Here is a 12,998-nt window from a genome sequence, read left to right on the forward strand (position 1 = left end):
TTACTCATGGTGCGTTGGAAGTGAAAAATCCTAGATTTCGACCCTGTTCACAAAAATTTAGAGAGGAAGTAAACAGTAGTCACAAAGTGGCAGACAGAAACGGAGTTCCATATCTTGCCCTGGCTGGCTGCTAACCTCTCGTCAGGTCAGACTGGGTCGTCTACGCTTTCAAAGGAGTGTTCACTCCACGATATAACTGGCAAGACACTTTCCAAAGGACTATCCATTTCAAGATATAAACTGGAAACGCCATCATTGAATTTTTCCTTCCATTTTCCATCATTTCCCTTCAATTCATGACAAGTTACACACCTCTCCCTTAGACACACACACGCTCATATGAAATGTGCAAGAGTTTATTGTTGAATTATAGTGTAGTTGTGTTTACATAAATGCCAAGAAAAAATACATGAGGATGCCTAGTCTTGCTGAAGCACTCCATCCAGCGTTCCATTGTTGTTGGCTGGAGACAGACCCAGCGCACGGGCAACCACGCCGTAAACCTCGGTATTGAGGAATGGTTTGACTGGCTCACCGGTACTGTATTCACGATCAAACATCGGTCCTCTAGCAATGAAGATAGCTCTCATCTCTTCAGCCATGTTATCATATCCATGGATACCTTTGGGGTGATAATCCTTGGTGCCATCAAATTCCTTGTGGGTCACAAAGGACCATCCCACATCAGGGATGGCAACTATCGGTGCGATTCGTTGACTGTTTCGGTAGTGGAACTGGTCAGGGATGTCCTCCCTCAAGTAAACCTGAAAATGTGATTGAGGTGCGGACTTGTCTTTGGAGTTGTCCGGCTGTTTAGTGTAATTTAAAAATTGGGCATATATCTTGTCCACTGTGTCTTGGGGTGCATTCGCTTTCGGCCGGACAGCGAGCAGTGGCCAGACTTCACGTTCTTCAAGCTGTGCCAACAGATCCGGCGACACAATATCATCCCAAAAGATGAGTCGATTTCTATTTGTTTCTGCCATTCCGTGGTCACTGACAATCACCACATGAACATGATTGTACAAATTGCGTGCTTGCAGTCCTTCCACGAGGTGCCCAATGGAAGCATCCATTTCCGCCAACATATCTGTCACCTAAGGCCATATTACAATCAGTAACATGAACTCACAGGTAATGGCCAAAACAATGCTTACCCCTTGTCCATTCGGGCCTTGACGATGTCCAATTGAATCGATTTGAGGCACGTACATATTCATCAACTGAGGTCGTTCTTCCCTGGGCATATCTAGCCAATTCAAAATGACATCGGCCTTTTCACTTGCCGTATAGTTGCCGCTATATGGAATATGATACGTCGACACGGCGTTATTAACTTTAACATTGGAACCAGGCCACATCAAAACGGCTGATCGTTTGTTTTGCAGCACCGAAGTAATCCATATGGGTTCTCCTTTCCACCATTTTGAATCCCAACTACGAGCTGGGTCTTTGTAAAAAAAGCTATCGTTGAGTTGGGGATCCATAAACTCATTGCCAACAATGCCGTGGGACTCAGGGTAGAGGCCGGTTACCAGAGACCAATGATTAGGAAATGTCACTGACTGCAAATGGTAAACAACCGAATTCAGTACCAAGATGGGGTAATATTGAGGAGGAAATTTGAGGGCTGCATACCGGAAAACAGGGGTTCATGTATGGAGCTTTAACACCCTCTTTTGCTGAACAGATCAAATGGTAGAAGTAAGGTAAGTTAATGCCTATAAAGTCCCCAAGTGGTAATTACCCCCTTCGCCATCCATTACCTAGTCTAGAGAGGGTCGGGGTATTGTTTCTATCGAGATAATCGGCTCGGAATCCATCCAGCGATATCATGATCACCGTTGCATCGTAGGTGGTGGAACCATTATAGAAAGTGGCGGATGCATCGTATGATAGCTGTCGTCTAGGTGCAAATGCCGCTACAGCTGATATGAACACTAGAACAAGTGCCACGGCAAGGCCAATTCGGAAGGCCATGAGTCGAACCGGTTTGGTTGTCTGAGAAAAAGAAAGGGATTCAAAGGAGGACGATATATATCCAAGTTAGTTAAAAGAAAAATGGGCCACTGGGACTGGTATATCCCAGTCCATGTTGATATCATCCATACCGTGCCGTATTGTAAATGGTCATTCACCAAGTTTTCTGTCTCTAATGTCTGACTGTGGTCGGACGGCAGTAGTTGGTCATGCTCATCTGCATCGTCCATGTTGAGAATGGCCGCTCGGTCGTGAGTTGAATCCTCACTACTTTCCCTTGGTGTGAGCGGAATATCTCGAGATGGGGTCATTCTATGGCGAAGACCAGGTTGCATTCGCCTTTCCAGCTGGAATATATTTTACTGACTTGTGCACGTGTAGCCCTCGAACTGGGCCAAAAATAACTGTTTGAAGAAAAACAACTGGCAAGGTTCTCAAAGGTTTGAAAAATAAAAATTAAAGGGGTCAAAAATTTAAGCTCTGGCAATCATTTTATTCTGACGATCGTGTTGCTGACGACGAAGACGCTGGAGCCTCTAAATATTTGGTGATGGTGTTCCGATAATGAAACCCAAAGAATTCTGGTTGACCATTGGCGTCGTATGGCTCGACCACCAGCACCAGTTGTTCAGGATACATGGATAAACCTTTGTAATGTACCTGCAAAACAGGCTTCTGATCCTCTTCTCCTTCATCGCTGGCTTCAACGGATTCTGGAAATATATACGATGGTTCCTATTGTATGGAAACAAAAGTGAGTTGATGAGCGCACCGAGTCTTGATAGACACTCACTTACCCTATGGACAATGGAGTGATGGGTATCTTGTGTTGTAAAATAGTATGCGAACTGGAAATTGGCTAAACGAGTAGATATGTTAAATCAAAACATAACATGACTGACATACAAAAGGTCTTACTCACGGCCTCTAAAAACCTCAGCTAATCCTTTGTCCCCTCTCTTGCGCTTTGTCTGTACTTTTGTATTGTCGCCGATTAATTGCTTTAAAATTATATTTTGCAGTGACTCAAGGACATCCTAATCAATTCGAGTCAGCCCTTTCTCATAGCTCCTGCCTGTTAGACTTGCTGACTTACGACATGAACTTTGCTGTCGGTATACCATGGAATATGGACGTCTTTTATGTACAAAACTACCCGCAGCACCTTTGCATGATAAAGTATTGAGTGTCAGTGAACTCGTTGCTGAAGTATGCCACAACTCCCTTCCAAATACCGTGTCATTAGTCAACCGCAGGTAGCGCAGATTCTTTGTCTGGAATGCCATTGAACAAAGCACAGATTCAGTTCTTACGGCTGCTTCAAAAAAAAAAAAGTCCGTCCCAGGTTCAAGTTAAAGAATTTTTGATTGACGCCGCCGCATTGTTCGGCTTTGTTTGATTCTGCGGATGAGCCCTACACCATGGCAGCACAAGCAACGCCAGCCAGCCCACTCATCATGGACACCCTTCCGCCAGACAATGCAATAAAAGTTGGTTTAGAAGCCATAACCCAGTATGTTTACCCAGATTCAACTGACTCGAGAATTCCAAAGCGGAAAAAAAAAAAAAAAAAACTAATTCAGCATGACTAGTTCTTTACAGCAGTCAGTTAAGCGCCGGAAACAGCACGATGACATCGTTCTCAAGCTCATAACTAAAAAGAGGATCCGATCTGAAGTTGAGGCTGATCCTAAACATTCTGCTATGTTGCTCAAGCACATAGGTAAGTGGTGCTGGCACCATTTTTGAAACATACCTGATCGGATTGTAAACCATGATTTTGACAGACGAAGATATCAATCATTTGAAGGCAGAGGAAGATGCTGTATTAAAAAAGTATGTTCGTTGCGATGACTTGTCTCAATGTGAGTACGATGAGAAGTGTTCATGATTTGACACTGGCAGGTTAGAGATGACCACCATTAGCTTGCGGAGTTCGTACGCCGAGATCACACAATGGATGATAGGACAATACGTTGGGCGAGTCATGGACGACATGAAAGAAAAGCTAGCAGATCAATCGGAGGAGAGAAACATGGCTTTAATACAAGAGTTGAAGGACGACATAATCAAAACAACCACCATCACTATACCCCAATTAAGCCAACAGATTGAGATGGTGGCAAGCGCTCAACAGGCAGGAGAAGTTAAACTAAAAGCCGAACTCAAAGCATTTTTCGACGAAGGCAAGAACTCTATTGTAACTGATATCGGCAAGATATATAGGCAGTGCGCCGAACAGATTGAAAAGGTACAGCAACAATCAGACACAACATCGGAAGTTATGCAAGAGCTATCAGCATCGCTTAAATCCCTGGAGGAAGCGTCAGTGAATGCTACTGCTGTTCAAGATGTGAAGGATTCAGTCAAAGTTATTCAAACCGATATGGCTAAATTGGCAAGCAATGCTCAAGTTGTAGAGTTGCGAACGATGACAGAAGATAAGTTTAGGGAACAAGGCGAACGGAACACAACAGTGGCACGAAGAATGGGGGAATTGAAGGAGATGTTTGCTGCGGTTGAAGAGAAAACTGAACAATACAATCGACGTAGTCAAGAACTTGATATTGTGTATGATAGAATCAAGGCTCATATTGAAAAGCTCAAGAAGGGGCCAGATCTTAAACCAACTACCGAACCAAGCAGCCCTGCCAGCCAAGACGTGACTCGAATTCAATCCGATATCTCCACATTCCGAACTGTGCATACCAACCTAAACGCCATGATCCAAGCGGTTGGGGAGGATGTGAAGACCATCCAGGCAGAACAGAGTCGCACCACCGAAAAGCTGGATATAATGGCATCATCCATGACTTCAGGGGACGTTGTGAAAAGTTTACAAAGTCAAATAAGACAGCTACACGAAAAAATGATGAGATTGGATAAGCAAATGCAAATTTCTGATCAAGGAAGTGAGAAACGTACAAGTGAAACGACTGCTTATCAGACGCAGATTCCTACAAATAGTTGGATCGGCGGTGCGTCCGACCACCTGAATGAAGATCAACTTATAGCAAACAGACTGGATGCTGCCAAGGCGATTAGGTACCTGGAAGCAAAGATGGTAGTCAATGAGCAGTTGGTTCAAAACAATATACAGGACCTGCAAAGAGATATATCCAACCTACGCAAGAGAAAAGCCGCCGAGGATGGTGAACCCGAAGCCAAGCATCCACGCAATGACACATCGACCCCCAGTCATTCCGACCTCCAAAAGTTGGTGGATGTACATACCATACAATTAAAAGATTTGATCAGCTTTTTAGAGCCGTTAAAATCAACAGTGCTTTCCAATGTGTTTCCAGTCCTAGTTCAAAAAGCCTTCGGCGACCTCATTAACGTGTCAACGTAAGTCCAATTACAGCATGATGTATAACGTGGTGGAAATTTTTTTTACACAACCCCCTTAAAATCTTACAGACGACATGAATTCGACATCAAAGCAGCACATGAGACCCTTGCTCGAATTGTCGATCAAACGAAAACGGATGTGTCGGGTGACGAGTGGAAAACTACTGCAGCACAAGTTTTCAAGTTACAGCTTGACTCTCATGAACGGAGAACGAAGCTAGAACATGCTGAACTCATGGAGCACGTACAGAAACTGAAAGATGTATATGCAAAGATGCAAGAAAAGGAAATGTTACAGCAGGTGCAAATCGATAAACTAAACCAGCAATTGCAAAACAACACCATGATGATGGAAACGATGCTTGAAGCTTTGGCCAAGAATGGCATCACGGTGGATGGAACGGATGCTAGCCATATCACCCATAGCCCTTCACTGTAAAGGAAAGCAAAAACACGCTTCTCGTTGTATTCTCATTGAAAGCCTACTGTAATTGAATTGAAAGATCCCCTATTGTAAATAACAATGATGAATATAAATTTGGCATGTTACAAGGAGAGGGTGTTGTGGGAGGAGTAAAGGAGAAGGTGTTTTCTTGACTTGTGCGTAATTCTCATCCCAGCAAAGTTCTATAAAATCTAGTCCAGCACCCCAAAGGACTTTTTTTTTCTACAAATTTTCTGGTGTATTTATATTTTGTTTCCCCCCCCCTTGCCTTCATTATTAGTTATTTGTATCAATGGGTTCGGCGATTTCAACACATAGAACTGACACCTTGGCTCAAAAAGCCAATGAATCGTTTGACGAGTGTGAGCTATTTCGAGGACGACTGCAATTACGGACAGAAACTGGACAATGGAAAAAATATGACATCGTATTTGACGGTTCGCAGATCACTTGCCCACTTTGGACAATCCCCATTGGCGACATTCTGGTCATATCGACACTCAAGTGCAAAAATCAATTATCATCACAATGCCTATGCCTTCGAACCATCCATGATGATACCATCTTGCTACGCGGCAAGAATCCAGAAGATATTGAGCGATGGGCATTTGTATTGCAAAAGATATGTTCGCTGACCAAAACAGCCAAGGAGTATAAGATGATGCTTGCTAGAAAGCAAAAATCCACCAAGGACAGTAGTGTGTTAGCTGCCAAACAATATGCCAATACCGTCAATGGTTCGACGACACAGCGACAGAGATCACGTTCGACCAAGGCAAGAACAAGAGCTGAACGACGAGCTGAACAAGAACAAGCTGCAGCTACCATCTTGTTAACGGAAGAAAAATCAGAATGGATCAATACCTGGAGACAATCGTTAACCGACGTCGAAATGGAAATGCTGGTACCTGATTTGACGAGCTTACCGGATGATGATGAACGTCTAAGCACCGCGAGTGGCATGACGAGTATATCTATGCGCGGACGAAATCATGCCCTGAAACTAGCACAGGCGGCAGCGGCAGATAAGACCAATGAAAAGGCAGCAGACGCTGCTGCAACCCTCAAGGGATTTAAAAGTTTACCCAACTTGCGACCAAAGTCATCATCCAGGGCGCTGGTGACTGAAAGGAGGCGAGGAACATCCGACCATCCTAATAACCGGACCACCACCCACCAACTTCCAGACGGTCAACGATCTCACCCTATAAAACTCAATATCCTGCTTGGTCCCAATGAACCGCAACCAGAACTGAAGCCCGATGCGAACGATGATGCTAGTACGGTGGAATCAGCACCTCCACGAACTCCTTCCAGGCATCTAAGCTCACCTTTGAATAAACAGGCGAGTGAATCCATGCCTATGATACGGTACGCGACTCTGAGTGAATCTCCCTCGTATCCACATACAAATCGCCAGTCCGTAAAACAACCACCACGCTATGCTCAGTCCGACATGATATGATCGGTTCGTTCCCATTCCTTGATTAAGAAGCAGATAGAAACTAAATGAAATTCTAAACTATGAATGCCCACAAAAAATACATACATATATATTTATATAATATACACATCATTAATGTCCACGTAAGAAGTTCATCATCCCACTCCGGCCTCTGCACCCCTGCCTGCTCTGATATTACATGATGTGAATTGCCTTTATTTTTATTGCAACGCTTGCTACCATTCCTTCTTTTGCCATTATCGATTATTTTTTGCCATATGCCTTGCCGTTGACCTATCTATGTTTGCCCTGCCGTTGATGTTTATGCCACGTATAGATTATATCGAAATGATGGAGTATTTTGGTCTGTTCAGTCGTAGAGAGTGCAAAGGCATTGGGTGAGCGACTTTTCAAAGGCCGCGTAAGTTTGATTTGGGTCACAAAATTCAATTGACGTCCCAAGATTTATAGTCGGTCATTTTCACATGGTGAACAGCGTGTGGAGAGGCCACAGTGACTTTAATTTGTCAAATAACCTCTTTCTCCTTTTTCCTTCTACAACAACATGCTCTCTAGGTCTCTTGGTCAATCCTCTCGCACTTGGCTTCGTCGTTTGCAGCCTGCACGTGCCTTCTCCAGCCAAGCTCCTACTGGATACGTCTTTGCCTTGAGTGAAGAGCAAAAGTCGTTCCAAGATCTCGCTCGCAAATTTGCTCTTGATGAAATTATCCCTGTTGCTGCAGAACACGACCGGACTGGAAAGTACCCCACAGGTAAGTGTGGATGGGTGGGTCATCTTCCTTTAGCGCTTGCGTCTGACAGAATGGTGTCTTGATCAGAGGTTATTAAGAAGGCTTGGGAGCTGGGACTGGTCAATACCCACATCCCTGCCGAGTACGGTGGTTTGGGTCTGGGTGTTTTAGACGGTGCCATCGTGACTGAAGAATTAGCTTTTGGCTGTTCTGGAATCCAAACGGCGATTGAAGCCAACGGCCTAGCTGAAGCTCCGCTTATTGTTGCTGGTAACGACGAACAGAAGAAAAAATATTTGGGTCGCATGACTGAAGAGCCCCTCATGGCCTCTTACGGCGTTACCGAGCCTGGTGCCGGTTCGGATGTGGCTGGTCTGAAGACGTCTGCTGTCAAGAAGGGCGACAAGTGGGTCATCAATGGACAGAAGATGTGGATCACCAACGCTGGTCACGCCAACTGGTTCTTCGTGTTAGCTCGCACAGACGCAACCGCCAGCACTGGCAAGGCGTTCACTGGATTCATCGTTGACGCTGATACACCTGGTATTCAAGTCGGTCGCAAGGAAATCAACATGGGTCAAAGAGCTTCCGATACCCGTGGCGTCACGTTTGAGGATGTGGTGGTGCCTGAGGAAAACGTGTTGGGCAGCGTAGGCCAAGGTTTCAAGATTGCTATGGGTGCTTTCGATATCACTCGGCCCTTGGTTGCCAGTGGCGCTGTTGGATTGGCTCGTCGGGCCATGGAAGAAGCCACCAAGTACTCATTGGAGCGAAAGACCATGGGCAAAGAAATCTTCAACCACCAAGCCGTTGCCTTTATGTTGGCTGATATGGCCATTGGCATTGAGAGTGCTCGTATGATGGTCTACAAGGCTGGATACATGCGTGATCAAGGACAGCGAAACACCTGGTACGCCTCTATTGCCAAGGCGCTTGCCAGTGAAGTGGCCAACAAGACAGCAGCCGATGCCGTTCAAATCTTTGGTGGTAATGGTTTCAACACAGAATACCCTGTGGAAAAACTCATGAGAGATGCAAAGATCTTCCAGATCTACGAAGGCACTTCACAAATTCAACGTTTGGTTATCTCTCGAGGTCTTGCTGATATGGTCAAGGCCGGACAGAGTGCTTTTGGCTCTGCTAATAATTAGGTTGGGGACTTGGGATTATTATCCTCCTCCAAATTGTATTATACTTTGAAAAACAACGAAACCATAGCATGGTTAGAGAACTAAACTAGGAAACCAAAAAGGAAAAATCTAATTGTGATAACAATATTTCGCTGTGCTGTGTTGTGCTGAAATCAGTGGGCGAGGGCATAATTTACATGTTTATAAAGATTTGCGGTTTTATAGATAAGGACAGGATAGGTTGAAAACGCAGGACATTATAATTTACACAAGGTATCCAATACAGGTCGAGTCATTTCACTCTTCGTCCTTCTTTGTAAAATCCTTGTAAAAGATGATGGCATCCACCAACTCGTCTGGGCTGTTCTTCAGACTGGAAGCAATGACCATAAGTCAGCATCTTTAAACCACCCTATATCACGATGAGTAAATTTTTAAACTTACCGGCCAGCCTGAGGAATTCTACCAACTTCTTGGAAGCCAAGAGAGCGCCAGATACGAAGGGAAGCAGGGTTATTAGCAAAAACAAGATTAAACACGGAAGCCTTGTATCCTAAAAGTGGAACCAAAGTAACAAAGGCTCTTCCCATGACCTTGCCAATGCCTTGTCCGCGATGCGCCGGAGCAGTGAAGAAACCTCCATTGCAGATCTAGAACGACTCGTAAGTTTACTGTGCTCAGTACACCCATCGCATCATTTTAGCAATACTAACGTGTGAGCATCGGCCAGGATAATTGGGCTTGACATAGAACATACCCATGACGGACTCTTCAATGTTGGTATCGGGCTTCAAGGGCCCATTCTTGACGGCAATGAAAGAATCGTAGCTGTAGACAGAATACTTAGTCGGTACCTGACCTTTTTTTTTTTTTTTTTCCAAATTTGAGCCAAGTTTACTCACGCTGTAAAATAAGCTTTGAATTGCTCTAACGACAGTTGGAATTCTTGCGGATAAGTCGATCTATAAGCCAATCCAATTAATACTACATACCCTCCAGACAACCAATGGACATACAATACCTACCCGTCTTCTATCTCGACATTGAATATCTTTTGCATATACAGAACGAGAGCCTCGTTGTTGGGATCGACCGCTTCAATGGTGACGGGAGATCCATCCTTCAGGGCTTCGCGAATAGGTAGAACGGCTTCTAACTTGGAATTAGATTCCGGCTTTGGAATGTGACCGTACGCACTTGACATTAGAATTGAAAGAAAAGGAGGAGAGAACCAAGGAAACGTTGCCAACCTTAACAAAGTGGCGGGTCTGACTCATCGCCGTAGGTTCCAGAATTGCGGGTTTTAAGGACCGTCATGGCCGATAAGTAGCTGTGGAAGAGTCGATCATTCATATCCTTTGCAGTGGATAATTACCCTTGTAGCGCAGATTGTATGATCAAGTACAATGCATCATGACAGACTACAGTACAGTGCATACACAGAGCCCATCCAGCTCTACACTCCACTCTAATTTAAACACCATTTTGTGCACCCTTGTGCCGCACATAACCAGTGCCTTCGATCTCTGAAGTAAACAATAAAATTAGGTCTACACAAGTCATTGACCCGCTGTATATTACATACAATCAATCGCATATCCATGCATTATTCATATTCATTATGTTGCAATACGCTGTATTTAATTCATGATCCGAATGTATGTACATATTGTATCGCTCGATATCATATCAAGCAAACACCAGTCTATAGGTTAAATCTATTCTGCTTGTCGAGATATTTGCTCCTGTAGTCGGCGCAAACACGTCTCACGACCGAGCACTTCCATGGTTTCGGCCACTCCGGCTCCAACTCTTGTGCCGGTGACAATATATCTCGTTGCCATCATGACGTGATTGGCTTTCAGTTGATGTTGGTCAGCAAAACGATGGATGTATTCCTTGATGGAAGTAGCAGTGAAGTCTGGAAGCTTGGACAGATCATCAAAATACTGCGAGGAAAGACTGGCCTCTTTTTTTTTAAGAAAGGGGATTTGTCAATTTATGCACTGGAAGGTCTCGATGCATACAAAATGAATTCACTTACTCAATGCCGACTTTTTAAGCTTTTTGAACAAGGCTGCTGCTTCGTCTGATTTCCATTCAGGTTCTACAAAGAAGTAACTGCACAGGTTGGGAATGTCATTTATATTCCGTATGCGGTCCTAAAAAATGGAACATCAATGCACAAAGAAAGGTGGTCAGTGACGGAAAAGCAACATAACATGAACACAACTTTTTCCATTTCATACCTTGATAGTGCTGATAACACCGGCGAGATAATGGGTATCCAGTCGATGCTCTTCTGACATCTTTGAAAGCCTGTTGGAGTGATTTTTTTTTCAAAACAGGACGTTGTAAGTCATCCCGTATGCAAATTGGTAAGCTGCAGGAGGTACACTCACCGATCACCATATGCATTCTTCACCAAGGGCTGCAGCATCTTAACAAGCGAATCCATGCCAGATGGAGTTGATGCCCGGCGCAGAAGATGCTGCTTGTTGATCCAATCCAACTTGTCCAAAGTCACAATGGCATTCGAGTTATTGACCTGAGCTAGAGAAAACTATAGCACACCCCACGTTAACCCAGGTTGTTGTTCGGAAAACAAAGGTTTCCTTCTACTTACTGCTTGTACTAATTCGTCAGAGTCAAAGATCTCCTGGTCTGAGTCTGGATGCCATCCAAGTAATGCGACAAAATTCATGACTGCCTCAGGGAGGTAACCACGCTTCATGTAGTCTTCCAAATGTACATCTCCTGATCGTTTTGATAGCTTGGATTTGTCGGCGTTCAACAAAAGCGGAAGGTGCACAAATTGAGGGGGTGTCCAGCCAAACGATTCATACAGAATCAGATGCTTCGGCGTTGATGGTAACCATTCCTCGCCTCGCAGCACGTGAGTAATGCCCATGAGGTGGTCGTCAATGACATTCGCCAAATGATAGGTAGGATACCCGTCGCTCTTCATTAACACCGCATCATCGATGGTTCTATTATTGAACTCCACTTTGCCGTACACGCGATCATGAACCACAGTTGTTCCTTCCGGGGTCTGTATGGGAAAACGTGAGTAGATGTATCATAATGTGTGAGCAACGCACTTTTCAATCCGTCCCTCGAAATATCCCCCTGCACGACAACTTACATTGAGGCGAATGGTGAAGGGTTCGTTGGCCGCGAGTTTCTTTTCAATTTCCTCTGAACTGAGTGACAAGCAATGACGGTCGTATGCCATTGGCTTACCAGCCTTTGCACTTCTTTCTCGGACATGTTTCAAGCGATCGGCCGAACAAAAGCATCGATAAGCCGAGCCATTCTGTTGGAGCCATCGAACGTCAGCACATCGCCCCTTAGCTTGTCATCCGACACCTTTCACTTTACCTGTAACAATTCGTCAGCGTGCGATCGATAAACTTCGGTTCGCTCGGATTGGAAGTATGGCATATGCGGTCCTCCTTTGCCTGGGCCTTCCTGGAACTCGATACCCGCCCAGTCAAGGGCATTAATGAGCATGTCAACCGATCCAGGCACCAGTCTATTCTAAACTCGGGAAAATTGGATATATTAACCAAGGTGACAACGCACATAAACTACTTGGTTAATCGTGTTCATACTCTATCAGTGTCCTCGATTCTCAAGATCATGGTGCCGTTGGTTTTTCGCGCCAACAAGTAATTCAACAAAGCGGTGCGCAAACCTCCAAGATGCAAATTGCCAGTGGGACTCGGTGCAAATCGAACACGAACCGGGGCTACGACTTCGTTGGCAGCATTATTATGAGCGAACCGTCGAAACGATGCCCGGCATGGCGACCAAAGGTGTAATGAAGGTCGAACAAAGCGAAGCATGCCGTATTGAAAAGCTAATTTGAAATGCCCAAAAAAAAAAAAAAAGTG

At 44.6% G+C, this 12,998-nt stretch overlaps 7 protein-coding genes across 7 annotated transcripts; 3 read left to right on the forward strand and 4 right to left on the reverse strand.

The window, feature by feature from the left end:
* Positions 1-335: 335 nt before the first annotated feature.
* K450DRAFT_254393 (uncharacterized protein) lies at positions 336-2,418 on the reverse strand. Its single transcript, XM_051591194.1, has 5 exons — positions 2,112-2,418; positions 1,767-2,001; positions 1,639-1,682; positions 1,158-1,565; positions 336-1,097 (listed from the first exon to the last, which is right to left on the reverse strand). Exons 1-5 carry the CDS (start codon positions 2,313-2,315, stop codon positions 420-422), a joined length of 1,569 nt encoding a protein of 522 aa, XP_051441954.1. The 5' UTR covers positions 2,316-2,418; the 3' UTR covers positions 336-419.
* A 23-nt stretch (positions 2,419-2,441) lies between these two features.
* On the reverse strand, positions 2,442-3,543 carry K450DRAFT_254396 (uncharacterized protein). Its single transcript, XM_051591195.1, has 5 exons — positions 3,216-3,543; positions 3,077-3,145; positions 2,903-3,005; positions 2,778-2,839; positions 2,442-2,715 (listed from the first exon to the last, which is right to left on the reverse strand). The coding sequence occupies exons 1-5, from the start codon at positions 3,264-3,266 to the stop codon at positions 2,473-2,475; spliced, it is 528 nt and encodes a 175-aa protein (XP_051441955.1). The 5' UTR covers positions 3,267-3,543; the 3' UTR covers positions 2,442-2,472.
* K450DRAFT_254403 (uncharacterized protein) lies at positions 3,472-5,792 on the forward strand. Its single transcript, XM_051591196.1, has 5 exons — positions 3,472-3,493; positions 3,573-3,703; positions 3,768-3,816; positions 3,891-5,328; positions 5,401-5,792. The coding sequence occupies exons 4-5, from the start codon at positions 3,893-3,895 to the stop codon at positions 5,768-5,770; spliced, it is 1,806 nt and encodes a 601-aa protein (XP_051441956.1). The 5' UTR covers positions 3,472-3,493; positions 3,573-3,703; positions 3,768-3,816; positions 3,891-3,892; the 3' UTR covers positions 5,771-5,792.
* A 276-nt stretch (positions 5,793-6,068) lies between these two features.
* K450DRAFT_302326 (uncharacterized protein) lies at positions 6,069-7,241 on the forward strand (the record flags this gene model as incomplete). Its single annotated transcript, XM_051593770.1, has 1 exon — positions 6,069-7,241. The coding sequence occupies one exon, from the start codon at positions 6,069-6,071 to the stop codon at positions 7,239-7,241; it is 1,173 nt and encodes a 390-aa protein (XP_051441957.1).
* A 537-nt stretch (positions 7,242-7,778) lies between these two features.
* Positions 7,779-9,474, forward strand: K450DRAFT_302327 (uncharacterized protein). The gene is made up of 2 exons (XM_051593771.1): positions 7,779-7,993; positions 8,060-9,474. The coding sequence occupies exons 1-2, from the start codon at positions 7,786-7,788 to the stop codon at positions 9,121-9,123; spliced, it is 1,272 nt and encodes a 423-aa protein (XP_051441958.1). The 5' UTR covers positions 7,779-7,785; the 3' UTR covers positions 9,124-9,474.
* Positions 9,262-10,410, reverse strand: K450DRAFT_254409 (uncharacterized protein). The gene is made up of 5 exons (XM_051591197.1): positions 10,128-10,410; positions 10,005-10,064; positions 9,816-9,930; positions 9,547-9,752; positions 9,262-9,475 (listed from the first exon to the last, which is right to left on the reverse strand). Exons 1-5 carry the CDS (start codon positions 10,304-10,306, stop codon positions 9,400-9,402), a joined length of 636 nt encoding a protein of 211 aa, XP_051441959.1. The 5' UTR covers positions 10,307-10,410; the 3' UTR covers positions 9,262-9,399.
* A 310-nt stretch (positions 10,411-10,720) lies between these two features.
* Positions 10,721-12,995, reverse strand: K450DRAFT_254413 (uncharacterized protein). The gene is made up of 8 exons (XM_051591198.1): positions 12,717-12,995; positions 12,484-12,642; positions 12,248-12,418; positions 11,729-12,154; positions 11,505-11,665; positions 11,352-11,421; positions 11,147-11,264; positions 10,721-11,071 (listed from the first exon to the last, which is right to left on the reverse strand). The coding sequence occupies exons 1-8, from the start codon at positions 12,948-12,950 to the stop codon at positions 10,821-10,823; spliced, it is 1,590 nt and encodes a 529-aa protein (XP_051441960.1). The 5' UTR covers positions 12,951-12,995; the 3' UTR covers positions 10,721-10,820.
* Positions 12,996-12,998: the final 3 nt, after the last annotated feature.

This window comes from Umbelopsis ramanniana (assembly GCF_025399195.1).
Source record: "Umbelopsis ramanniana AG unplaced genomic scaffold K450scaffold_56, whole genome shotgun sequence".
Lineage (NCBI taxonomy): Eukaryota > Fungi > Mucoromycota > Umbelopsidomycetes > Umbelopsidales > Umbelopsidaceae > Umbelopsis > Umbelopsis ramanniana.